This window comes from Astatotilapia calliptera, chromosome 20, assembly GCF_964374335.1.
Source record: "Astatotilapia calliptera chromosome 20, fAstCal68.1, whole genome shotgun sequence".
In the NCBI taxonomy this organism is placed as follows: domain Eukaryota; kingdom Metazoa; phylum Chordata; class Actinopteri; order Cichliformes; family Cichlidae; genus Astatotilapia; species Astatotilapia calliptera.
In genome coordinates, this window is record NC_137441.1 from 1,709,159 (window position 1) to 1,734,034 (window position 24,876).

The 24,876-nt window shown below is 43.1% G+C and overlaps 2 protein-coding genes and 1 long non-coding RNA gene across 5 annotated transcripts; 1 reads left to right on the forward strand and 2 right to left on the reverse strand.

Annotated features, from left to right (window-relative positions):
• The first annotated feature begins 34 nt into the window (after window positions 1–34).
• Window positions 35–5,540, forward strand: LOC113013812 (uncharacterized). Of its 2 annotated transcripts, none has more exons than XM_026154993.2 (7): window positions 35–221; window positions 1,563–1,898; window positions 2,556–2,870; window positions 3,439–3,528; window positions 3,777–3,872; window positions 4,394–4,434; window positions 4,519–5,540. In XM_026154993.2, exons 1-7 carry the CDS (start codon window positions 182–184, stop codon window positions 4,636–4,638), a joined length of 1,038 nt encoding a protein of 345 aa, XP_026010778.2. In that variant the 5' UTR covers window positions 35–181; the 3' UTR covers window positions 4,639–5,540. The 2 variants fall into 2 exon arrangements, with proteins under 2 accessions (XP_026010778.2, XP_026010777.2); XM_026154992.2 differs by having other exon boundaries at window positions 3,436–3,528; window positions 4,519–4,957.
• A 1,137-nt stretch (window positions 5,541–6,677) lies between these two features.
• Window positions 6,678–16,252, reverse strand: LOC145423194 (polymeric immunoglobulin receptor-like). The gene is made up of 5 exons (XM_080295414.1): window positions 16,140–16,252; window positions 11,113–11,442; window positions 10,164–10,484; window positions 8,836–9,065; window positions 6,678–8,555 (listed from the first exon to the last, which is right to left on the reverse strand). The coding sequence occupies exons 1-5, from the start codon at window positions 16,174–16,176 to the stop codon at window positions 8,532–8,534; spliced, it is 942 nt and encodes a 313-aa protein (XP_080151540.1). The 5' UTR covers window positions 16,177–16,252; the 3' UTR covers window positions 6,678–8,531.
• A 2,098-nt stretch (window positions 16,253–18,350) lies between these two features.
• Window positions 18,351–19,608, reverse strand: LOC145422942 (uncharacterized). Of its 2 annotated transcripts, none has more exons than XR_013904101.1 (3): window positions 19,367–19,608; window positions 19,206–19,291; window positions 18,351–18,629 (listed from the first exon to the last, which is right to left on the reverse strand). It is a non-coding gene; the product is annotated as an uncharacterized LOC145422942 (long non-coding RNA). The 2 variants fall into 2 exon arrangements; XR_013904102.1 differs by lacking the exon at window positions 18,351–18,629 and adding an exon at window positions 18,756–19,134 and having other exon boundaries at window positions 19,367–19,534.
• Window positions 19,609–24,876: the final 5,268 nt, after the last annotated feature.

Here is a 24,876-nt window from a genome sequence, read left to right on the forward strand (position 1 = left end):
GAGGTGCATGAATGAGCAGGAAGCCCTGCAGCAGACTCACAGACGGATGCAGAGGGGAGGAGTGTAGAGGTGCTGTGGTGTTTGGAGGAGGGACTCCTTCAGTTAGAGAAGTGAGGCGTCACAAGTTCCTGGTTTCCAGTGAAGAAGAAGAGAGGCAGCAGTGAACCATCAGAGCCTCATCATGAAAGTCCGTCACACTCTGATCTGCTGCTTCTTCCTTTGTGAGTACATTCACTTGTTCTTTCTGTCACTCTCCTTCTTCAACATGTTTCTGTTGTTAAACATGATGATCAGAGTCAGCTATGAGTCACTTTCATGGACGCTTCTTCCATTCAAACTGCTTTTATTCATGATTCCATGGATGTGTTTGTGGCCAGTATGGACAGAAGAAACCATCACAGTGAGACATTCATGGACATGTTGCTGCTCACTTTGGCTTTAGGATTCGTCCTTTCAAAGATGGTTTCTTACAAGTGTTTGTTACGTCCTCAAAATAACCTGTAATATCAAAGTAAAAACTCCACCTGATACTTTCAGTTATTATTTGAAAATACAAACTTGTTGATCAAGTCAATGAATTTTTCTTTGAAAGACAAAAACACATTTTGTTGCTTTTACTGTTACATGTTCATGTTTCTTCACTGTGACTATTCACAGTTCACTCCCACAGTGCATATAGATTTGACAAAATGACATCACTTCCTGCAGACAAATATAAACCTGTGAGTGACGTGAGTGAAATCTGTCAGCATCTTCAAACCCAGAGTTGTGTGAAAAGTTATTTCCTAATTCTTCCTGTTTGTCCTGTTGGAGCTGAACAGAAATACGACTGCACAGAGTTTAAATGCTGGAATGAACTGAAATCATTCACATAAAGTAACTGACTCACATCAGCTGCTGAGTTTGGCTTCAGAGCTTTAAAATAGAGTCATAAATTACTCAATAACATGTCGTTCATTGCAAGTATTTGTTACTTCCTCAAAAAAAAAAGAAGTGTCTTGCCCAAGGACACAACAACTGAGACTGTCCAAGCCGGGGCTCGAACCGGCAACCTTCAGATTACAAGGTGAACTCCCAACTCTTGAGCCACGATCACCCTCAGTAAAACAAAGTTACAACAAATAAAAACTTCATCACTGGTTTTGTTGTCGCTTCATGAACTTTGACACCAGCAGTACATTTAAACTAAATGATGACATCACTTCCTGTGGATGAAACACATGAAAAACTTGCATGTTGAGCTGTTGCTTCAATCTCTCAACATATAATTACTACAAGTACCACACAGAGGAGTTATGAGTCATTTACATGTCATGTTTTGTTCATCTTCATCTTTTATTGTCATTTTATTCATGCATAGGAAACATGTTCAGATATATTTTGAGTCGTGTCGACTGGAAGAAGATTTTCCACCACTTTAGACAATAAAATGTATTTGACATGAATCATTGTTGTTATTCAGACTTTAGTCTCAGTGTGTCTGTGTGTGAATGTTGTGATCAGACTGCAGCTTCTTACAGGAAGTACAAACAGTAACTGTTGATGGTTCATGTTTCCAACAGCTCTGCAGGATGGAAACCCTGAAGTCACCGATGCTCAGTTTCTTCACTATGAAGTCATTGGAGGAGATTTGAAAGCTGGATTCTCCTTTGAGTCTCCAGGAACATGGAAGATGTTCTGCAGAGAAGAATGTGAAGGAGAAAACATTCTCATTAATACAACTGATGTCAGAGCTCAAACAGGCAGATACAGCATTGAATATGAATGGACTGGTTCTCATGTTTTATCTGTGAGCATCTCAAAGCTGACTGAGTCTGACTCTGGACAGTACAGCTGTGGTTTGGGTGGATCTTCATCATCAGCTTCATACGAACGGTTCGTGATCGTTGTTGCTGAAGGTGAGTTTCTGTTTCAGCTGTGGAAATGTTTAGTTTCTGTTCCTGAAGCAAAGTTTGAGTTTCACTGACAGCTGCTGACGGTTTAAAGAAGCTGAAGTTTGTTCTTCTGTCAACTGTTGGTTACATTTGGACTCCTCTAAGTAACCGATGAACTGCAGCTGGGACACGAGTGTGTGTGAATATTAGTGAGTGTGTCAGCTGATAATGATGTGAATGAAATGTTGATGTCAGAAACAGACGCTGATGAATGAAAGAAGATTTTCTGATGTAACTTTGATTTTCTTTGATGAGTTTTTGCTTCTGTGTCGTCGGTTTGATCTTTCCAAGAGTTCCCCTCACAGCAAAATGGATTCTTCCTCAATGAATGTGTGAAAATCACATTCACAACACAAACGTCCATCCAGACTTTAAATGTACTTAAAACCATGAAGGGTTCACAGTTTAGAGTCTATACTTGTCATAAAAGCTGATTTTTCATGAATCCAATCAGTCTGATGATGAAGCCGTTTAAATCTCACTTAGTCCAACAGTTCCTCTGTCAGACTGGTTGAACTGGGCAGCTCCCAGTGTAACTGTGGATCAAACTGGAGTTACTCTGATCAGACTGCATCATCTTCAGCACTGATAGTAACTATTGGTTGTTTGTCTCTTTAACAGCACTGCTGGATGGAAACGATGATCAGCTGAAACACTTTGATAAAGAAACTGGAAGCTCTCTCACAGTCGGATGTTCCTTTGAACACTCTGGAGACAGAGGGTTCTTCTGCAGGGGAAAATGTGGACGAGGCGACGGTCTTGTTCATACAAATGATGTCAAAGCTCAGAGCGGCAGATACAACATTAGATATGATTCAGGAGTTCTGTATGTGAGCATCACACAGCTGACCAAGTCTGACTCAGGATGGTACAGATGTTTACTGAGGGGATCTTCCAGCAGTTCATCCAGAGACTTTGCGGTCACTGTCACAGACGGTGAGTTTTTACTGACATTAATCAAATGTTGTCAGAGTGGAGCTGTTCAGCTGTTCCTTATTTCCTGTCATATATCTGCTGTTCCAGTGGTGGATGTTCATGTTGAACACGAGCAAAGTTTCTAATAATGAGCTCAGTGTCTGTACAGTGATCCCTGTGAGCCAACAGCTCAGGCTGCTCTCAGCACTCAGTTTATCTCAACATAGAAACAGAATTATTTAGAAACAAGATTATTTAGAATGTGAACTTTGTAAAGTTACTGTGATGGAGAGCAGGAATCAGAGTGTGGAGCTGGAAATGAACAGGTGACCATTAATGTCCCTAAATGTCTTTATTGTTTCCAAGAACCTGATATTTCAACATACATTCATATTTTATTTCATTGTTAAACTATTTTAGTGCATTTTTTAAATCTAAAACGAAATTTTCCAAACTGGTTTTTTCTCAGTCAGTGGATCCATTTAAGGCTCGTTTGATTTCTCAGCTGATTTTTGAATCTTTGTGTTTTTCTTCTTCACAGCTCCAAACATTTATAAGTCAAACTTTCCTCTCTGCTCTTGTTCAGCAGCTGGACCATCAGCCACGACTACAGGAAGCTCCACACCTTCATTAACTTTGACTGGAAGCACTGAGCAGCCTGAAAGAGCAGCATCTGCAGGTACATCCATCTATGAGAGAAGACAGTATGTTTTTAATCAGCCTGTCCTGTGTGGCAGCTTTTCTAATCAGAAGCATGATGTGAGTGTGACGTTGTGCCAAACTCGTTTTCTTTTTCTAAATTCTCTGTGAGCTCCTCTTGTTCATGTAGAACTTTTATCTGTTTGTTTATTCGTTTCACGTCTGTTATTTCACTACATGTGCAACTCATCAATCAATATGTAAAACAAGCTTGTTCTGCTGTCACAGGTGTGCTGCTGTATGTAATCATCTCTCTGCTCATCATCATCATCCTCTCATCACTGACTGTTCTAATAATCTGCATCAAGAGGAAGAGCAGCAGAGGTAAGACAACAGAGACACAGAAACACACAGAACGTCTCGTTTCTAACCAAAAACTCTTTTTTCACTTCACTTGAAGTCTGTTCAAACAGCTGCAGTCAAACATCAAAATATTTCATCCTGCTTGTCCACTTTGGGCTCTAAGAGGAGAGTGGAGTGACTTGTAGAGATGATGTTAAACACTGGAAGTAACTGAATCCTAAACTGTGTCACACATGAACTCTGGACACTGTCAGCAGGATCAGATCCAGATGTTCTCTGCTTCGGACGTGTGAAGTAAAAACAGGAAAAATATATGAAAACTGTAAAATAGTATAATTATTGTGGATCACTTCTTCAGTACACAGGAGGAGACTCGAGCAAATGTGAGTCTTTGATTCTGAAGGCAAAGTCTAAAATGAAGCCTAATAAAGTCCAACTAAGCAGGATGAAAGAACGGGAGGGGCAGCAGTGATCTTCAGCCTCACGTGCACTTTGAATGATTGGTCCCTCTAACAGAGGAACATCCTTTGTTTGTTCCACAGGGTTGAGGACCAGAGGAAACTCAGAGGGCACAAACATGGAGGTGACTTTCTTTCTAGCACAAATGATTTAACCAAGTCAGAGTCTCTTCTTTTTATGTGAAGAAGACAGTTTGTCTCTGTTTCAGGACGTCCACTACGAGAACTGTACTCCAGGTTCTACACGTGAAGACTCGATCTACCAGAGCCTCGATCCAGCCGGCAGGGACCAGGACCAGACCTACTCTACACTCACACACCACACATGAGACTCTCTGGATTCACATCTGGGTTTGTTTCAGTGCCTCAAAGACACAGTTTGTACACAGACTGGATGAATCTGCTGTGAATTCATCCTCAGTCTGTGCAGTTTCCTGTCTGTGGTTCTGACTGTGTCTCTTGGAATTTGGATGCTTATCCTTTTTCATTTAGTTTAGGAAGTTATGATGTTTTATTTTTGTTTTGATTCGTGTACTGTCTTATTTTCTTCGTTATGTTAGCCTTCACTGGCCCTAAAGAGAAATTCAGCTCCATGAACTTTATCACTTTTAAAATGAATAAATTTGAAATCATATTCAGTAAAAATGACACACGTGTTGTTTCAATACAAGCAAAACAAGCACTTATGACATGTGTCACAGTCAGCAGATGCAGACTGGAACTTTTTAAGGCAGCAGAAGAAAAGGACCCGTGAGGCTCAATAACAGAGATTGAATTAGAAAAGTACAGAAATTTTGCACCAAATTTTTTTTTCCTGTATGGATACCTACTGAATGTTTTCAGTCAGTACTAAAAAGATATTGTGTTTTGGTACCCAGCCCTACTTGCATTTCATTTCAATTGCAGTTTTCAAAACCTGTTCCAGTTCCTCAGACACCATCAGAGACTTTTTTGAAAGCCCTCTACTATCAGGTCTGCAAGTATCAAGTGTTTTAAATTTTGACTGTTTATTATGTACTTATTTGTTTTGGTTGGATTAAGTTTGATATTAATTAGATCTAGCAAATTAGAACAAAACGTCATAGAATGTAAATTTTACACCAATCAGCCCTGTTATGTTTATGACCTCATTTGTTGGAGCTTAATTTTTTAGACGACATTCTGGCTAAAACAGCTGCCAACAATTTACTGTTAATTTGAACTTTTTAATAAAAAGACATGTTTTGTATTATACAGCTGTCAATGGAAAATTGTACTTAGTAGTCAGTATAATCTTTTAATAATATAAGTTTGCATATAAGGTAGAATACTGCATGTTGACTTAGGCTGTTGTTCACTACAAGACTTTGTGTACATTCCAGAGTGCTCTGGCATTCACACCCACAGCCTGGGAGCAGGGGAGAGGTCGTACCTTCTCTTACTGTTTTGTGGTAGGATGAATGTATCTATGTCTGTTTTAGGCTAAGTGCCTTTTGTTTAGATGAACTGATGGACTTCCAGACCAGCAGGTTTAGGGAAGTCTTTATGGGGTCACACTCTGACACACACACGCACACACACATATAAACATCCACATTCCAATGTAAGGAACAAACGCCCACTGATGTCTATAAATAAAGACCAGGGCAGTGGCAGAGCGCAAGTCCCTGAGCGCTCACTCTCGTGCGGGCGCTCTGTGGCTGCCCTTGCTGCAAGTAAAAACTGTGTGTTTCTCCTCTCTGATTCTCAGCTGAAGACGTGTCTTAGAGTACATCTCTTGACAACAGCTCTTCTGTGCTTTGTCAATAGGAGACGGTAATCAAGCTTCTTCAATTCAACAAATTTCCCACATGTGGGACTAATAAAGGTTATCTTATCTTCTTAAAATTGTATTTTAACAGGTTTACATTATATTGGTTTTTTATTTTAATGTAATTATTGTGCAGAAACCAAAGTTCACTGTGAATTTTACATTTCTCAACACAGTATACCGTTATGTATTCTGCATTGTCACTATATTTTCCACGTGAAATTCTGGTAACCACAGCTGCCAGTATTTTACCGTAATACTGAACTTTTTAATATGTATTTTATACAGTTTCACTGTATTTAACAGTTTAATGCAAAATGCATAATAATAATAATAATAATAATAAATTTTATTTATAGGCACCTTTGGTTCTGCTAATGTAAGGTGACCCTCAAGGTCACCTTTTAGCTTTTAGCTCTGCACTCATGGCGACCGTAGCTGAGGAGTGAATTATGAACTAGATGCTCGAAATCCGACTATTTTCTTTTTTTGTCAATATCACAAATACACAACAGGCAGTTGTTGATGTGCTCACAGATCTTTGTAAAAGATGAACATACCAACAATGTAAACAGCCACTGGTTTGTAATGTAAGGCAAGGCAAGTTTATTTGTATAGCACAATTTAACAACAAGGTGACTCAAAGTGCTTTACAAAGACATTAAAAAACAAAAACAATAAAAAGCACGATTTAAAATTGATCAAAAAGTAGATAAAATCAGTAGATAAAATATAAGTTTTGAAATTTAAGTTTAAAAGTGTGGATTTGGTGCTTTATTCAAATGCAGCTGAGAACAGGTGAGTCTTCAACCTGGATTTAAATAAACAGTGTTTCAGCTGATCTGAGGCTTTCTGGGAGTTTGTTTCAGATATAAGGAGCATAAAAGCTGAATGCAGCTTCTCCGTGTCTGGTTCTGACTCTGGGAACTGATAAAAGACCGGATCCAGATGACCTGAGGGATCTGGAAGGTTCATACTGGGTCAGGAGGTCACTGATGTATTTTGGTCCTAAACCATTCAGAGCTTTATAGACCAGCATCAGAACTTTAAAGTCTATCCTCTGACGGACAGGCAGCCAGTGTAAGGACCTCAGAGCTGGACTGATGTGGTCCACTTTTTTGGTCTTAGTGAGGACTCGAGCAGCAGAGTTCTGAATGAGCTGTAGTTGTCTGACTGATTTTTTAGGTAGACCTGTAAAGATGCTGTTACAGTAATCAAGCCTACTAAAGATGAATGCATGGACTAGTTTTTCCAGGTCCTGTTGAGACATCAGATCTTTTATCCTTGATATATTCTTGAGGTGATAGTAAGCTGATTTTGTTATTGTCTTAATGTGTTTTTCTAAGTTTAGGTCTGCATCCATCACTACACCCACATTTCTCTCCTGGTTTGTGGTTTTTAGATGTATAGATTGAAGTTCTCTGGTGACCTGTAATCGTTTTTCTTTGGCGCCAAAGACTATTACCTCAGTTTGTTTTTGTTTAGCTGAAGAAAATTGTGGCACAACCAGTCATTGATTTCCTCAATGCATTTACCAAGAGCCTGTACAGAGCCTCGGTCTCCTGGTGACATTGTGATATATATTTGTGTGTCATCTGCATAGCTGTGGTAGTTTATTTTGTTGTTGTTTATAATCTGTGCCAGTGGGAGCATGTAGATGTTAAACAGAAGGGGTCCCAAGATGGAACCTTGGGGAACTCCACATGTGATGCTTGTCTGCTCAGATGTGAAGTTACCTATTGATACAAAGTATTTCCTGTTTTCTACGTATGTTTTGAACCAGTTTAGTACAGTTCCTGAAAGACCTGCCCAGTTCTCCAGTCGTTTGAGTAATATGTTGTGGTCAACTGTATCAAATGCTGCACTGAGATCCAGTAAAACTAAGACTGACATTTTTCCACTCTCTGTATTCAGACAGAACCACAGCACTAAATCCGCTGTGGCAAAGTGTTTAACATATGTCTAAAACCTGACTGGAAGGCATCATAGCAGTTATTCTGTGTTAAGAATTAATTGAGCTGTTGAGAAACTGCTCTTTCAATGATCTTACTTAAAAATGGGAGATTTGAGATCGGCCTGTAGTTGTTCATTTGTGTCTTGTCAAGATCATCCTTTTTCAGTATAGGTTTGATTACAGCAGTTTTTAGTGGTTCTGGAAACACACCTGACATTTAATGTACTGAATCCTTAAGATTTTATGGCATTTTTGCCAACATCACGTTGACATTTTACTAGTGTGGTGGCTCTGACTGAAAAACAAAGATGCTGCACACACTTCAATTAGATTTTTTGTTTTGTTTTCACGAAAATTAAATTTTGACTAAACTTCTTAAGCTACACAACATTAGCATTACTTTTACATGTTCATCTTTATAAATGCAGGGTAGTTCTGTTCCTGGTCATTTTGGAGTCTTCATGTGCAGAGGAAGGAGTCTAATCATCGTTGATAGAAGACAACTGAAAATAAAAGAACAAGTTTCAGCCGACAACATATTTCAAATTCTTGAATCAGTTTGATCCAAATGACCGTGTGTCCTTGTGCTTCCACACAGATTATGTTTATTCTCTCAGACACTGATCAGACTTTGAAGCTGATGTTGTTCAGACTGCTCAATGTTGGTGAAAACGTGGTGAAACGTGTCAATCAGAAAATTTAAGCAGTAAACAGATTTTTATTTTCTTTGGTTATTATCATAATAAATCTTTTAAAAAAGCAAAATGATTTAAGGAAACTCACCTTCATGACCGTGTAGTCATTGTTTCTGATGTTTAATACAGCTTTCCTCTTCAATTTACTAATGTAGTAGAGCAGGAGACCAACACACAACAGTAAAGCTCCAACCAAGGACAGACACACAACCAGAGGCAGGACGAAGCCTGGACAGTCTGATGACGGTTTGGAGAGTCCTGCAGTGAAAGTGTGACTCTGTGTTGTTGTCTGTTGTGTCGAGTCAGGAGGGTTTGAAGCTGCAAACAATCAACGCAAAGTAGTTAATCAATTAAAGAAAATCCTGGTACGATTCAGCAAGTTAATTGTGCTAACAGTACTGAATAGAAACAAAATACAGAATCAATACTATAATCAGTTAAGTATCTCATTAGTTTACCTACAGTCAAAGTTGGTCACAACCTGACAGGCCAGCTGACCTCAGTGCCAGTGCACATACCTTCACCAACTGGAAAATGTCTTTTAACCCTTTAAGATTTACCGTAGAGCCAAGTTCTAATGCAAATTTGCAAAATAAACAGCATGTGCATCAAAATCAACTATTTCTTACAGTGTAATCTGAATTCTAAGCATCCCAGAAACTACACAGAAAGGCTTAAACTCAAACATGAATTTTAAAAACACCAGCATATCTCTGTAAATGCCCTATAGGAAAAAACATTTTCCGTAAAAATGACATCACTTCCCGTTTTGGGCATCAGCTAGATCGTGCTGACGGTCAGATCGGCAAAGCGTGTTTCTGGAATATTGTGTTTTTGTTGCTGCAAATGCTTTTCATGCAATTTTTGCAAAGCTTTATGTGGAAGGAAACCGTGAACTAGCACAAGCTGAATGTATAAGATGTAAGTACACTTCCTCCTGTTTCATATGCAAAAAAAATATTACGCTAGCTTATATGGTTGCAGTTCTACCAGGCTTTAAAAATAGTTACGCAAAACGGAGCATGTCCGCTCCGAATGCAAACAAATTTCCCACGTGTGGGACTAATAAAGGTTATCTTATCTTATCTTATCAGGCATTAACATTGATTTTTATGGAGTCAGAATTAAGTCTTCAGCAGTTCTGGGTGTAAGTGGTCACAACCTTTTTTCTTCTTTACACCACACATCCCAAATTCATTAATTGATAAATAAACCTGCATCCGATTGTTCAGACTCCTTCCTACCTCTGGGTGTGTGTGTGTGTGTGTGTGTGTGTGTGTGTGTGTGTGTGTGTGTGTGTGTGTGTGTGTGTTAGAAACATAATGATTTTGGTGAAAATGGTTAATTACAGATTCTGAAACACATTCAATTATAAATACACAAAGAAATTTGTCATGATTTGGTAAAGAAACTTACCCTCTACGACAAAAATATCGTCAGTGTAGTATGAGTCCGGAGACAAAGGGTCGCCGTAACCACACCAGTACTGTCCCGTGTCAGACTTGGTCAGCTGTCTGATGGCTGCATACAGTCCAACGGCAGATCCTTTTGTGTATTTGATGCTGTACCTGCCATTCTCGGCTTTGTCGTTAGTTGTGTCAATCAAAATATTTCCTTCTTTTTTACACGGCTTTTTGCAAAGGAACTTCCTCTGCCCATGGACAGCATTGGGACATGGGAATGAGATTTCTTCTCCCTCAGTCTGCGCACGGAAGAATCCAGAGCTTTTATTAAATTCTATAAAATAGATGAAAACTCATTAAATACTATCTGTACTTCCTGTCAGCTGTTACACTCTAGTGACAACATTTCCTGTGCTAGTCTAACGCAGAGCTTCAGTGTGTTATTACTCAAAGTGTGTTATAATCTAGTCTGCTTTGAGTGTAATTGAAATCAGTTGAACTCATTTTAATACAGTGTATTCAGTGAATTCAAGTCAGTGTAATCTATGAATTAGATAATAACTAATTAAAATGTCTGAGTTAAAATAGGTCTGTATTTAGCCTGAGAGTTTATGCAGGTATGAGAGCAGGTGGATTATGGAGGAGAGCCATAATGAATTAATTAAATACACCATTAAATAATTAATGAAATGTGGCAATAATTAATTCAAATTGGAAATAATTAATTTAAAAAAATATTTACGACACATTGAATTAATTAATTAATTATTCACACATTTAATTAATTATTTAACCTGTTAAGCCCCAACCCCCCCCCCCCCCCCCCCCCCCGATACGGGGGCAAAAGGCAGGAGATCAGGTAGGCTTGGGGCTTCAGAGGTTAATGATGTATTTAATTAATTCATTATGGCAGTCCTGGCATTCCACAGTTATGAATTCAATGACGTTTGATAGAAACTCACCGTTGGAAACTCTGACCTCAATGTCTAAGTATGAATCTGGAGCTGAAGATTGACCCAAACCAAACCGGTACATTCCTGAATCAGACTTAATCGTATGTGTGATGGTGAAAAACAGCATTCCTCTTCCTGAAGATGCATTTTTGTATTCAACCTTCCATCTGCCGCTCTGAGCTGTGGTTCCATCTGTTTTAATGAGAATGTTCTCTGCTCGCTCACATTTTTCCTTACAGAAGAACTTTGTGTTTCCAGACACAGTGAAGTAACCACGAAGTGATAAATTCCCTCCTTCAGGTCCAACCCAAATCCTGGCTTTGACAAACCCAGTTGTACCTGTTAGACAGAGAAACAGTGAAAACAGGTGATTCAGCTCAGTGTCAATACAAGATGTTAAACGGGTACAAAATGTGATCTGTTTGTCTGCGCCATGGTCACGAACTGTGCGTTTCTTGTGACAGCTAAATGGTGAATTAGCCCAAACAGACAGCTCTGCCTCCCTCTGTCTGTGACCGTAGGTTTGACAGGGGAAACTAACAGCATGCTAACTAGTGCAGGTCTGAAGCACCTACAGTGGGATGCAAAAGTTTGGGCAACCTTGTTAATAGTCATTATTTTCCTGTATAAATCGTTGGTTGTTATAATAATAAAATGTCAGGAGACACACACAGTGATATTTGAGAAGTGAAATGAAGTTTATTGGGTTTACAGACAGTGTGAAATAATTAATTAAACAGAATCAGGCAGGTGCATAAATTTGGGCACTGTTGTCATTTTATTGATTCAAAAACCTTCAAAACTAATTATTGGAACTCAAATTGGCTCGGTAAGCTCAGTGACCCCTGACCTACATACACAGGTGAATCCAATAATGAGAAAGAGTATTTAAGGGGGTCAATTGTAAGTTTCCCTCCTGTTTTAATTTTCTCTGAAGAGTAGCAACATGGGGGTCTCAAAACAACTCTCAAATGACAATAATTTTCTTTTTCTTTGATAAATAAGGAGGCAACCTCATTGACCTCTACCCATTGGCTAATGATGTAATACCTGCTGCACAGAGACGGGGAGTTTTGTTATCTATTCGTAGCCTTCTGTCGGTTCTCATTCAATAATTCAGTTATACCAGTAGTACTTATTGAACTACATCATCTTTTTTGTGTTTGGTTGTTTGTTTACATACTTGGACTCTGCTTTGAAACACTCCAGCAATTACATTTGGACTTACAGTACAGTTTCAAAACTTAACAGTATTATAAGGGGTTTCAGCTTACTTTGCTATGGCCACTGGAGCAGTGGTTCGATTGCTTCAACACCTAGGTTATTGCTATCATAGACAGGAGTAGTAACACTCTAAGTATGTTAAGTTTGAAGAGCTCGCTGCTTGTTCTTGTTCTTTTTTTTGGCAGCCATTTTTTGTTGTGGGGAGGGCAAGCTAGGGCACGGGGGGTCTCTATATTGGTCAGGCAAAACACTCCCTTTGAGGCCCACAATGTCGTAGCAGACAAATATGGCAGATATGTCATAGTCAGTGGGAAACTGTATAACAGTCTTGTTGCTCTAGTAAATGTGTATGCTCCTAATACAGATGACGAGAATTTCTTTAAACAACTATTCTCCTCTTTACCCAACTTAAATATCTACTCTCTTTTTCTGGGGGGTGATTTAAACTGCTGGTTAGACCCAGCCCTGGATCACTCATCCACTAAGAGCAATGATTTAAGCAAATCTGCATCTGTCATTCATGCCTTTCTATCAGAATATGGAATGTGTGATGTTTGGCGTACTCTAAATCCTCATAAAAGAGATTACTCCTATTTTTCACATGTGCACCATACATATTCAAGAATTGATTACTTTATCATTGACACTATTGTCTGCAGCAGGTCCACTCCTGTGCCTAACATAGCATAGTTATTTCAGATCACGCCTCTCTTACTCTGTTTCTGTCTCTTCCACATCCTCCTGTTAAAGCTGCACAATGGCGTTTCAATTCGACCCTCCTGTTGGATGAAAATTTTGTAAAGTTTATCCAGGATGAGATACGCATTTACTTTGCCACCAACTCTTCCCCAGAGACTTCCAGCCTTGTCGTATGGGATGCCTTTAAGGCGTATATCAGAGGCCAGATTATTGCTTATTCAGCAAGAATTACAAAACAGTCCACCCATGAAAGAAATAAGTTCATGCAACAAATTAAGGAGACTGATGAACAGTATGCTCTCAAACAGAGTCATGAAATATTTAAAAAGCGTGTAGAACTTAAAACAATACTTGACCTACTCACAACGTACTCGACTGAACGTTTACTCTTACATGACAAATCCAAATTTTATGTGCACGGTGACAAACCTGATTAAGTTGGAAGGTTATATTCTTCCATCATTACACTTTTTCAGATACTTGCAAGTCAGGCACTTTATTTTTTCCCAGACTTCGAGCTCAAGCCTCCACCAGAGCCTACACTATTAGAAACTATCCTACAATTCAATCCAACCAATAGAGGGCTGATTTCCTTGCTTTACAATAAAATGTTAAATTTGACACATACAACTTCATCCAAGCTCAAGACACAACACTCAACACAACATCATTATGTGCCCGCCACTGTTTAATCCAGTTCAAAGTGGTGCATAGAGCCCATTCAGTTCTGGTCAGAGGTTTTTCATACCCTGTCCAGGATTCTCAGTGTGACGCTGGCCCCTGCCCCCCTTCTTGCTCTGTTTGGCATCAGTGGGAATGAGGTGCTTCTACCAGCCTCTAAAAAACAGGCACTATCATTCTGCTCCCTGTTGGCCGGGAGGGCAATCCTACTGAGGTGGTGGGACGCTGCCCCTCACACTCACAAGCAGTGGTTATATGACCTCATGGCCTGTCTAAAACTGGAAAAGATAAGACACTCACTTCACAACTCCACTGGGAAATTTCAAAACATCCTTGATGCCTTTCAAAATCTATAAGAATTTTTCAGCAAACTCTCTTAAGTCAGGTGCGGAAATACAGTGTGCAGGTCTAGGGCAGTGACCTGGGTGGGGATGAATGGGATTATTTGGCAGGGATTATGTTATTTGGGATATATTATACATATGTTTATATTTTTCTTTCTTTTTTCTCTTTCTTTCCCTTTTTTATTTTTCTTTTTTTTCCTTTTATTTCACAGCTGAAGATACATTTCTGAACTCATTTCACAGCCTAAATGTACTACTTAACCTTAATGTACAGATCATCTGTAACCCTTCTCTTTTCTTTCTGTTTATATGTATAATATATATGTTGATGTTTATGTGTATAAAAGGAAACCTCTTAATAAAAAGACATTGTTTAAATGACCTGAAGACAAAGATTGTTGACCATCATGGTTTAGGGGAAGGATACAGAAAGCTGTCTCAGAGATTTAAGCCGTCTGTTTCCACAGTTAGGAACATATTGAGAAAATGAAAGACCACAGGCTCAGTTCAAGTTAAGGCTCGAAGTGGCAGACCAAGAAAAATCTCAGATAGACAGAAGCGATGGTGAGAACAGTCAGAGTCGACCCACAGACCAGCACTAAAGACCTACAACATCGTCTTGCAGCAGATGGAGTCGCTGTGCATCGTTCAAACATTTGGCGCACTTTACACAAGGAGATGCTGCATGTGAGAGTGATGCAGAGGAAGCCTTTTCTCCGCCCACAGCACAAACAGAACTGCTTGAGGTTTGCTAAAGCACATTTGGACAAACCAGCTTCATTCTGGAATAAGCTGCTGTGGACTGATGAAACTAAAACTGAGTTATTTGGACATAACAAGGGGCGTTATGCACGGAGGAAAAAGAACACAGCCTTCCAAGAAAAACACCTGCTGTCTACAGTGAAATATGGTGGTGGTTCCATCACGCTGTGGGGCTGTGTGGCCAGTGCAGGGACTGGGAATCCTGTCAAAGTTGAGGGACACATGGATTTCGCTCAGTATTAGCAGATTCTGGAGCCCAATGTCCAGGAATCAGTGACAAAGCTGAAGCTGCGCCGGGGCTGGATTGTGGCTCAAGAGTCGCCTTGTAATTGGAAGGTTGCCGGTTCGAGCCCCGGCTTGGACAGTCTCGGTCGTTGTGTCCTTGGGCAAGACACTTCACCTACTGCCTACTGGTGGTGGTCAGAGGGCCTGGTGGCGCCAGTGTCCGGCAGCCTCGCCTCTGTCAGTGCGCCCCAGGGTGGCTGTGGCTACAATGTAGCTTGCCATCACCAGTGTGTGAATGTGTGTGTGAATGGGTGGATGACTGAATGTAAAAAGCGCTTTGGGGTCCTTAGGGACTAGTAAAGCGCTCATCTCAGTCCCCAGACCTTAATGGTAAATGGCCTGTATTTGTATAGCACTTTTACTAGTCCCCCCTAGAGACCCCAAAGCACTTTACACACCCAGTCATCCACCCATTCACACACACATTCACACACTGGAGGAGGCAAGCTGCAGTTGTAGCCACAGCTGCCCTGGGGCAGACTGACATATTATTGAAAATCTGTGGTGTGAGTTAAAGAGAGCTGTCCATCCTCGGACGCCATCAAACCTGAATGAACTAGAGATGTTCTGTAAAGAGGAACGGTCCAAAATACCTTCAACCAAAATCCAGACTCTCATTGGAACCTACAGGAAGCGTTTAGAGGCTGCCATTTCTGCAGAAGGTGGATCTACTAAATATTGATTCCATTTGTGTTGCCTAAATTTATGCACCTGCCTGATTTTGTTTAAACAATTATTGCACACTTTCTGTAAATCCAATAAACTTCATTTCACCTCTCAAATATCACTGTGTGTGTCTCTTATATCACATATTTAACTGACTTTTTTATTGTAACAACCAACGATTTATACAGGAAAATAATGACTATTAACAAGGTTGCCCAAACTTTTGCATCCCACAGTATATCAGCCATGTCAAAAAAATTCAGGAACACAACCAAGCACCTCTGCGCCCTGTGTAGAAGCTAGCATCAATATTATAAAAAGATTAATTGAAAAACTACACACAGCTACAGCAATACAAAGGTCATCAGATCTCACATGATAAGAAGAAGATCACAGCATGCAGGAGCTTCATTGTCAAAGTGATCCAAATGGAGGAAATATGTTATACTTCAGGAGAACAACTTCAACCTGTCAGTCGCTTGTCCCTGTGTCTGATCAATCAGGAGCTGACGCTGCTTTAATTTAACATTTACTTCCTCTTTCTGTCTGTTCTGTGTGCATTTGCACATTTTAGGTACACACACACAAAATCATTTCAATTCTCTCATATGAGTAAATCCATTTGATCTGTGTGTAATTTATTCAAGAGGAATAAAAGCAAGCGACAAGTTTGAAGCGTATTTAAAAGATTTTTATTGTTTTTCTGCGTTGATGTAAACTTTTGTGGTTTTCAACAATCGCCAACAAAGAGTGCAGGGGTAAGCACAAACACACACACACACACACACACACACACACACACACACACACAGACACACACACACAAACTGCAAGTCATAAACAAAATAAAGGAAGTTACCTGGGAGTTCATTGAACTTCCACAACCTCTTCCAGTTAACATTACAGTAGGGAGGGACCTCACTGGACAAAATAAGCTCACTTTTGTTGTTTCACAATTTTGAATCGGTTTCAGATGCTGACAGTTAATATACAAGTGCTGAATATACAAAAGTCGAATTTAAAATACACCAGCAACCATCTGCTGACTGGCACTTCACTTACTGATTACTGTAAGTAAGGCCAGTTGAAAAAAATGTAACTCAAACAGAGTCTGTTTGACAAAGTAAAAGTAAAGTAGGCTGAATATGTCCAAAAACAAAAGATAATCTTGCAATATAAGTGTGACGGTTCTCAGTTATATTCAGGTTCATTTATAGTCTCAGTTATTCTATTTTGAGTTTCTTATAGTCCCTGTTTATTTCTTGGATTATTTGGTTTCCCCTTATGTCTTTGCCCTCTGTTTCTCTGTGTGTGTCTGTGTTTGTGTGCTTGTATGAGCCCTCGCATCATTTCCCTTCTTGTGTTCCAGTTCATGTTTCCCCAGCCCGTCATGTCTCCTCTCTCTCCCTCGTTCCCTAGCTCCCTCTCGCTTGCCTTTCCTCCACTCCTCTGTCAAACTCATGTGTCAGCGCACCGGATTATAAAGTGTATTAAGCCAAACAAAACAGTCAGATAAGTCAAACTTTATTAAACTCATTCTTCTTGCTTCCTCCACTTCTGTACCATTGATTCATTAATGCTGAATTCTATCACAGCTGCTCTATTCCCGTGTTGTTGCAGTATATTAATGACTAGAGCTGGGCGATATATCGAGTTTTTAAAACATATCGATATATTTTTATACGAGATATAAGATGTGACAATATCGTTTATATCGATATAGTCTACGTTACGTTATAATTATAGTTGTGGAGCCGCAAGTTTGCCTCTCTTTCGTCCACTTTTGTCTCTACGCAACGTTACTCGGCCTCGCCTCTCTCCTTCACTGAACACAACTCCCCCTCCTCCCCCATCGCTTCACGTGCAGGCAGCGACAAGATGGACACGGCAAATCTCCGTTAACGAGTTACTGCGCATCGCCCCGTGCGTGGGGCTGGACGGCGTCAACGTGTTAACGAGCTAACCATGCTAACGAGCTAACCGCGCTAATGAGCTAATCGCGCTAACCCTAAAATCCTTTCATTCTCTCAAAAGTTGATAGCGCGCCTTATGTATGAATTCTGGTTGTGCTTGATGGCCGCGAACCGATTTTATGTGGTACACAGCGCTCAGCAATCTGTCAAAAATGTTTGAGTACGACTTTGGTCAGCTACGGAGCTGCACCGCTTGATAGATTGTCGGCGCATTACGGCTACCGAGGAGCTTCGCGGAGTGATACGTACTGTGCTTCAAAGTAATATTACCGTATTGTGTGTGTATAAGGACCATAAATGGCACCTGTTAAGAGACGTGGTTATGAAGCGGATTTCAAACTCCAGGCTGTCAGTCACACAGTAAAACTTGGGAACAGAGCAGCTGTGAAATCTGTCTTTGTTATTGCGCTCAGCGTCTTTTAGTTTACATTTTGACTGCACAATTGTGAGCTCTTTGTTTATGTGACCAAGTGGTCGGCGGGGTTATGCACAAAATAAATAAACTTAACAACGCCACCTAGGGGAATTACACCCCCAGGAAATATATTTAAGAAAAATAAATAAAAGGAATAAAAGAAGACCGCACAGATTCAAGGATGCACACTGAGGCAGGTTGGCTTCCAATATTAAAACAGTTTTATTTATAGAAATAAATAAAATATTATAAATAATATTTTATAAATAAAATATTAAAAGTCAAGATGTAGCGTCATTATTGACAGTGTCCTACAGTAAAAATAAACAATCGTGGAACTTGGACTTACCAGCAGCCGTGGAACCAAAAGAAAATCACACCAAAAGAATCACTGCAGACCACCCAGTGCTGTACAAAAGAAAGTGTGAAAACGACCCACCACCTGAGGTCCCAGGGCCACTGGCTCGTCCTCCTTCACTGAAATAAAACACAGAAAAGTATGTTAAAAGAATAAAAGGACACTGAGCGTCAGGCTCGCTACAAATCATAAAAAGACTAAAACACACGTTAATAACTTTAATAAAAGAAATCACACACACACACACACGGGAAAGGCTTATTCCCCACGGGTCAAACTACCACTCGTGCTGGTAATAGTTATTCTCAGGCGTAGGCCGGTCTGGCTCCCCACCGGCTGAGACCGGCCACCCAGGCGATTTAGAGTCCCAGCACGACACTCGGGCAGAGAATCACTTCAGCCCGATCACAGAAGTGTGGGTACGAGCAACAGTCCAGGGTAAAATAGAACACCAGGCGAACCCAAAAAAAGGTAAGCCTACTTAATAAAAACAAGATAAGACAAAACGAGACAAGACAGCAGACTCCACCAAGGAGGAGTTCACAACAGCAACTGAGAAGGCAGTCCACTCTTCCAATTTAGGTTGGACAATTTACCATGGAGAGGTGAGTACAGCAGTGAACCCTGAAACAGATAAGTGTAACCTTAAACTCTTATAGCTATGAATGCTAATAAAAGTAGTTCTAACAGCTTACCCCAGGACCGGAGGCACTATACTCTCATTGGTGGAGATACCACGAACACCTCTCTCCGCAATGGCAGAATTAAACAGACTGCTGCGCTACAACAGGCCGGAAAAGGATATTAACACCAATTCCAGTATTCGGAGGGAATCCAAGGTTAAGCGAGAGCATACCTGTAGCTGTCGTATAATCGGCTCTTGCTGATCAATCCGTCGCAGTACGCCAGCATTTACTGCTGTATCGTACCAGAAGCTCGGGAGGAATTAATCCAACAAGACATCGGCTTAGCTTTATACAGGCTAGCGCCACCCTGCAATCAATGTGCAGGTGGGTTCCCAATTAACCCGATCACCTGATACAAGGAGCGAGTGCAGTGGAAAGAGAGCGAGGGTGGTAGAGCGAGCGAGAGAGAGAGAGAATGAGAGAAGAAAAACAACGGAAGGCGAGTAGCCCATCTGGCTACATCTACCCCCCTTTTTTGTATTGGCGCCCCGACAATAACTCAAGGAACCTAACACCATGGCCTGAATATGGCAAGCTGAGCATTAGCAACTGACGCAGATTCAACAGGACGTGGCAAGTGATAAACATTTGAGTGATGACCAGCTGTTGAACGTGCTGTTCTCCGCAAATGTGGCCCACTCACCTCAGACTGTTCAACAGAGCCTGAGGAAGAACCTGGGGGAGCAGAGGTCGAGGGTGCTACAATCACACTGGGAGTAGACCTGAGCTCCACCGATGGAACTCTAGAGGCATCGGGAAGTGACACCACAGGTGCGACAGGGTGTGAGGGTACCTCAGGGACAAGGAGCCACAACTCGTCGTCACTCAGAGAGGTCTGCTCTGAGTCAGCGGGTACAGGTGGGGGTGGAACCGGTGGACCAGGTGTAGGTGGCCCTAGGCTGACCTGTGCCTTTAACATGTCACGATGGACATGTCGAACCTTCTCCAAGTCTCCCACGGGGTCAATGGTATAAACAGCCCCGTTCTCTTGGGGTGCCCTCAACACCTGATAGACCACAGAGCTCCAAAGGTCCTGGATCTTGTGCCGGCCCCGGGTGCTATGATCTCGAAGATACACCAGCTGACCGACCTTTAAAGGAACAGGGTGGACTCTCTGGTCATGCCGTTCCTTACGGCGGTCAGCGGCCAGCGACAACCGTGCCCGAGCTCCCTCAAAAGCCACCATTAACCTGGCTTGGTGCTCGGCCACCCAGTCCTGTACCTCTCCAGGCACTGGGTCCTGAACGCGGCCTAGAAGGAAATCAATAGGCAGCCTAGGATCCCTGCCAAACATCAAGAGAAACGGTGACTCTCCGGTGCCCTGATGTGGCGTGCTATTATAGCAAAAGAGCACATGCGGTAAGCATGCAGCCCAGTCGCGTTTCTGAGATGATGGCAGAGTCCGGAGGAGGTTATGGAGGGTTCGGTTAAACCGTTCGCACTGCCCATTACCCGCTGGGTGGTAAGGGGTTGTACGGGACTTGGCTACCCGATACAATTCGCATAACTGTTGCATCACCAAACTCTCAAAATTTCTACCCTGGTCAGAGTGGAGGCGGCTTGGAACGCCAAACTTAAAAAACCACTCTGTTAACAGGGCCTGGGCCACAGTAGAGGCCCGCTGGTCCCGAGTAGGGACTGCAACAGTGTATTTGCTAAAAACGTCAGTCATAACCAAAACGTTTTCAACTCCACTACGGGAAGGTTCCAACACCGTGAAGTCTATGGCCAGGATTTCATTTGGCCTAGACGCCAACAGGTGACCCATATAACTATGAGGCCCCAACCCTGAGTCCTTTGCGACCTGACAGCGTTCACAACGCTGAACCCATTGCTTGATGTCAGAGGACATCCCGGGCCAATAGCAACGCTGCCTGACCAGTTCAGTGGTGCGCTCAATACCTTGGTGCCCATGGTCCTGGTGCAGCTGCCTCAAGGTCTCAGGCTTCAGAGCCTCTGGGAGAACAAGTTGGAGGGCTTCCTCACCTCCACCTGGATGCAAAATACGGCGATAAAGGATGCCATCCTTCTCCACCAGACGATCCCACTGACGCAGCAGAACCATGACTGGTTTGGGGAGCTGATTCCTTTCCTCCGAAGAGGGCAGGGTGTGCCTCCTCCAGTGTACCAAGAAATCCTTGAGGAGGGGGTCAGCCTCCTGCAAAGCACGAATATCCTCCAGGGAGTGAGATGGAAAGGCCCCAATCTCCAACTGAGTAACGGAGGGCAAAACGGCTGGACACTGAGCCTGCCGAAGTGAAGTCGGGACACAAGTCCCAGGCAACACACCCTCGGCCAAGCTGGAGCTCGTCTCATACTGTCGAGAGAGAGCATCAGCATTCCTGTTACTGCGGCCTGAGCGATACTTGATCTCAAAATCGAATGCCGCCAGCTGGGAGGCCCACCTCTGCTCGGTGGCACCCAGCTTAGCTGAAGAGAGGTAACTGAGTGGATTGTTATCGGTGTAAACCACACACTTCTGCCCCAGCAGGTACTCCCGGAACTTCTCGGCCATGGCCCACTTGAGTGCAAGAAACTCCAGCTTCATGGAGCTGTAATTGTCCATATTGCGCTCATGTGGCCGAAGACCTCGACTAGCATAAGCCACTGGCCTAACGACACCTTCTACATCTTGGGAGAGAACTGCACCTAAACCACTGTGGCTGGCGTCAATCTCCAAGATAAATGGGCGCGTAAAGTCAGCATATGCTAGCACAGGTGCAGACACAAGCTTTGCTTTCAGGGCCTCAAAGCTCTCCTCACACTGAGGGGTCCAAATAGCACTCAAACTCTGTCCCGAGCCCTTCTTTGTCTTTGTGCCAGCCGATTTAGCCACCACTTGATGCAGGGGAGCCGCCAATGCGGCAAACCCCTCCACAAAGCGCCGGTAATAGCTGGCGAAACCCAAAAAGGATCGCAACTCTGACACGGAACGAGGACACTGCCATTTGGCTACTGCGTCAACCTTGGCTGGATCGGTCGAGACACCCTCACAGGAGATTACATGGCCCAAGTAGTTAACCTTCTGCTGGAAAAAGGCACACTTTTCTAACTTAGCCTTGAGCCCCTGTTGCTGCAGCCTTGCCATCACCATCTCTAGCCGTTGCAGGTGCTGAGAGACAGACGAGGAGAACACAATGATGTCGTCTAGGTACAGCAGTAATGACTGGCACTGCTGATCCCCGAACATCCTCTGCATTAGGCGCTGAAAGGTACCAGGAGCATTGCACAGCCCGAATGGCATACGATTCCACTCGAACAGGCCAAACGGCGTGCAAAAAGCGGTCTTGGGCTTATCCTGCTCAGAAACTGGCACCTGGTTGTACCCGCTGGCCAGGTCGATGGTAGAAAACCAGCGTGCGCCAGCTAGGGCATCCAGACTTTCCTCGATGCGAGGTAAGGGGAAGGCGTCCTTCCTTGTTTTGCTATTCAGCAAACGATAGTCAACGCACAGCCGGAGGCTTCCGTCCTTCTTGCGGACCAACACGATGGGAGAGGCATAAGGGCTGCTACTTTCCCTAATTACCTGGGCCTCCAGTAGCTGGTTGATATGAGCCCTGACAGCCTCATAATCAGAAGGAGGAATTCGCCTGTACCTCTGCCGGACAGGTGCGTCATCGAGTAGCGGTATGTCGTGCGAAATGAGGTTTGTGCAGCCCAAGTCTCCCTCATAAGTGGAGAAAACAGAGCGGTACTTCCGCAAAAGTAACCGTACCTCGTGTTGCTCTGACTCAGCGAGAGCAGACAGGTCAATCGTATCCACCATCTCTTGAGCAGGGCTGCTGGTTGTATGGGAGGAAACGGTAACGGGAAAAGAGTGTTCCTCGCTAACACCGGCAGGGAGGCTAACAACAGTAGCTTTGCTTATCACTCCCAAACGGGTCCGCGGGTGGAGAACAGCTTCCGCTGTCCCTACATTGGTGACTGGGATGTAGGCAACGCCCTTATCCACCTGAACCAAACATGGAGAGGCCAGCAACCCAACTGGCAACCCGGACTCAGAAGGTTCAAAAAGCACAGCCTGACCTGACAACTGCTGAGAACAAGTAGTGGCCACCAGCTGCATAACACCACCAGGTATCCGCACGGCCCGCGGGCCCTGTACCTTAACGGTACCGACAGGGTCCTCTGGGGCTTGGGCTGCAGACTGGTGACACTGATGTAAGGCCTCCAAAACTGGTCTCGGTGCCTGTGACACAGAAGGAGAATGAAACAAGGAGCCACCGAAAGCCCCAAACAGTTCTTGATAACAGCGGCGGATTACGTTCATTCCTAAGATGCCAGGGACAGAGGGCGTAGCCCCAGGAGGGTCCTTCACTATAAGGATTCCACAAGAGGGCATTTCCTTGCCACACAGGAGTACACTGAGCTCCAAATAGCCAATGTAAGGGATGGCAAGCCCATTGGCAGCCCGAAGCTGTAGCCAATGACATGACTGAAGGCGTTCTTGTCCCCAAGGGGCAAAGTGTGCCAAAAAGAAACTTTCTGTGATGGTGGAAACCATGGACCCAGTATCCACCAAACAAGGGACAGTTACCCCACTAATAAGCACATCCATCTTTGGACACGATGAAATTAGCCTGCCAATCCTATCTTTCTGTGAGCCAGTGAACTCCCCACCTGAACTGTGACTCTGCAGCACAGATGGCGTTAGTTTTCCAACTGGGTAGCGGGAAGATGATTGCCAACTGCGGCGTAAGGAGGGCCTGAATCAGAACCTGCTCTAGGGTGGCGTGAAGCCCGCTCCCCAGTGCACTCCCTAGCAAAGTGTCCTGGCTGCTGACACCGGCGACAAATCACCGAGCCAGCCCGTGAAGGCCGAACACTTCTTCGGGGGTTCTGTAAAGAAGCCACTGTCTCAGTGAGCTGATTTAACTGCTCTTGTTGGCGCTTTAGGAGTTCCTTTAGCTCACGCCACTCGGACTCGGGTGTACCAACAGGAGTGAACCTAGGGCTAGTGTGCACTCCACACTGAAAACCATATGCCGATGGTTGAGAATAGCCACGGTCGCGAACACCGCCTGAAAACCCTTCTCTTTCCCATCTAATTGCTTCCCCGCGCACCTCTAACAAGGTGGCAGTGGGCACACGGCGAACGTATTGTTTAAGCTCTCTGCGGAGACCACTATCAACAACATGTTCTACAAATTGGTCTCGGAGCAGCACCTCTGCATTACGCATACCATCAGGTGCACTTTGTTTTACTTGCTCCATCAGAGCCATTAGCGCTAAGGAAAACTCCTGCAAAGTCTCTTCCTCCCGTTGTCTCCTCGAAAAGAAAGCCTGCTGCAGAGTGACATAGGACTGCGCATTGCCATACAGTTCCTTTAAAATGGTCAACACCCGAGCAGGATCCCCTCGCTCTAAATTAGGGCGAAATTTGATCTCCTCCCTTGCTTCTCCCTCTAAATGGTCAAAAATAAAGAAAGCTTGATCAGCAACAGACAGGTGCCGGGCACGCATGCATGCTTGAACCTCTTCGACCCATTCAGCTATATTGATGCCTGTTCTACCATTGAACATGGGACATTTACGGTCCCTAGGCACCACCACCAGACGCTCTGTAACGGCGGCCTGGCTACCAACATTTGGTATGCAACCAGCTGGTACGAAAGAGGACGACGCGGCCCCGCCACCAGACTCGAGCACAGCGCCCCCATCCCGGCGCAATTGCTCATTA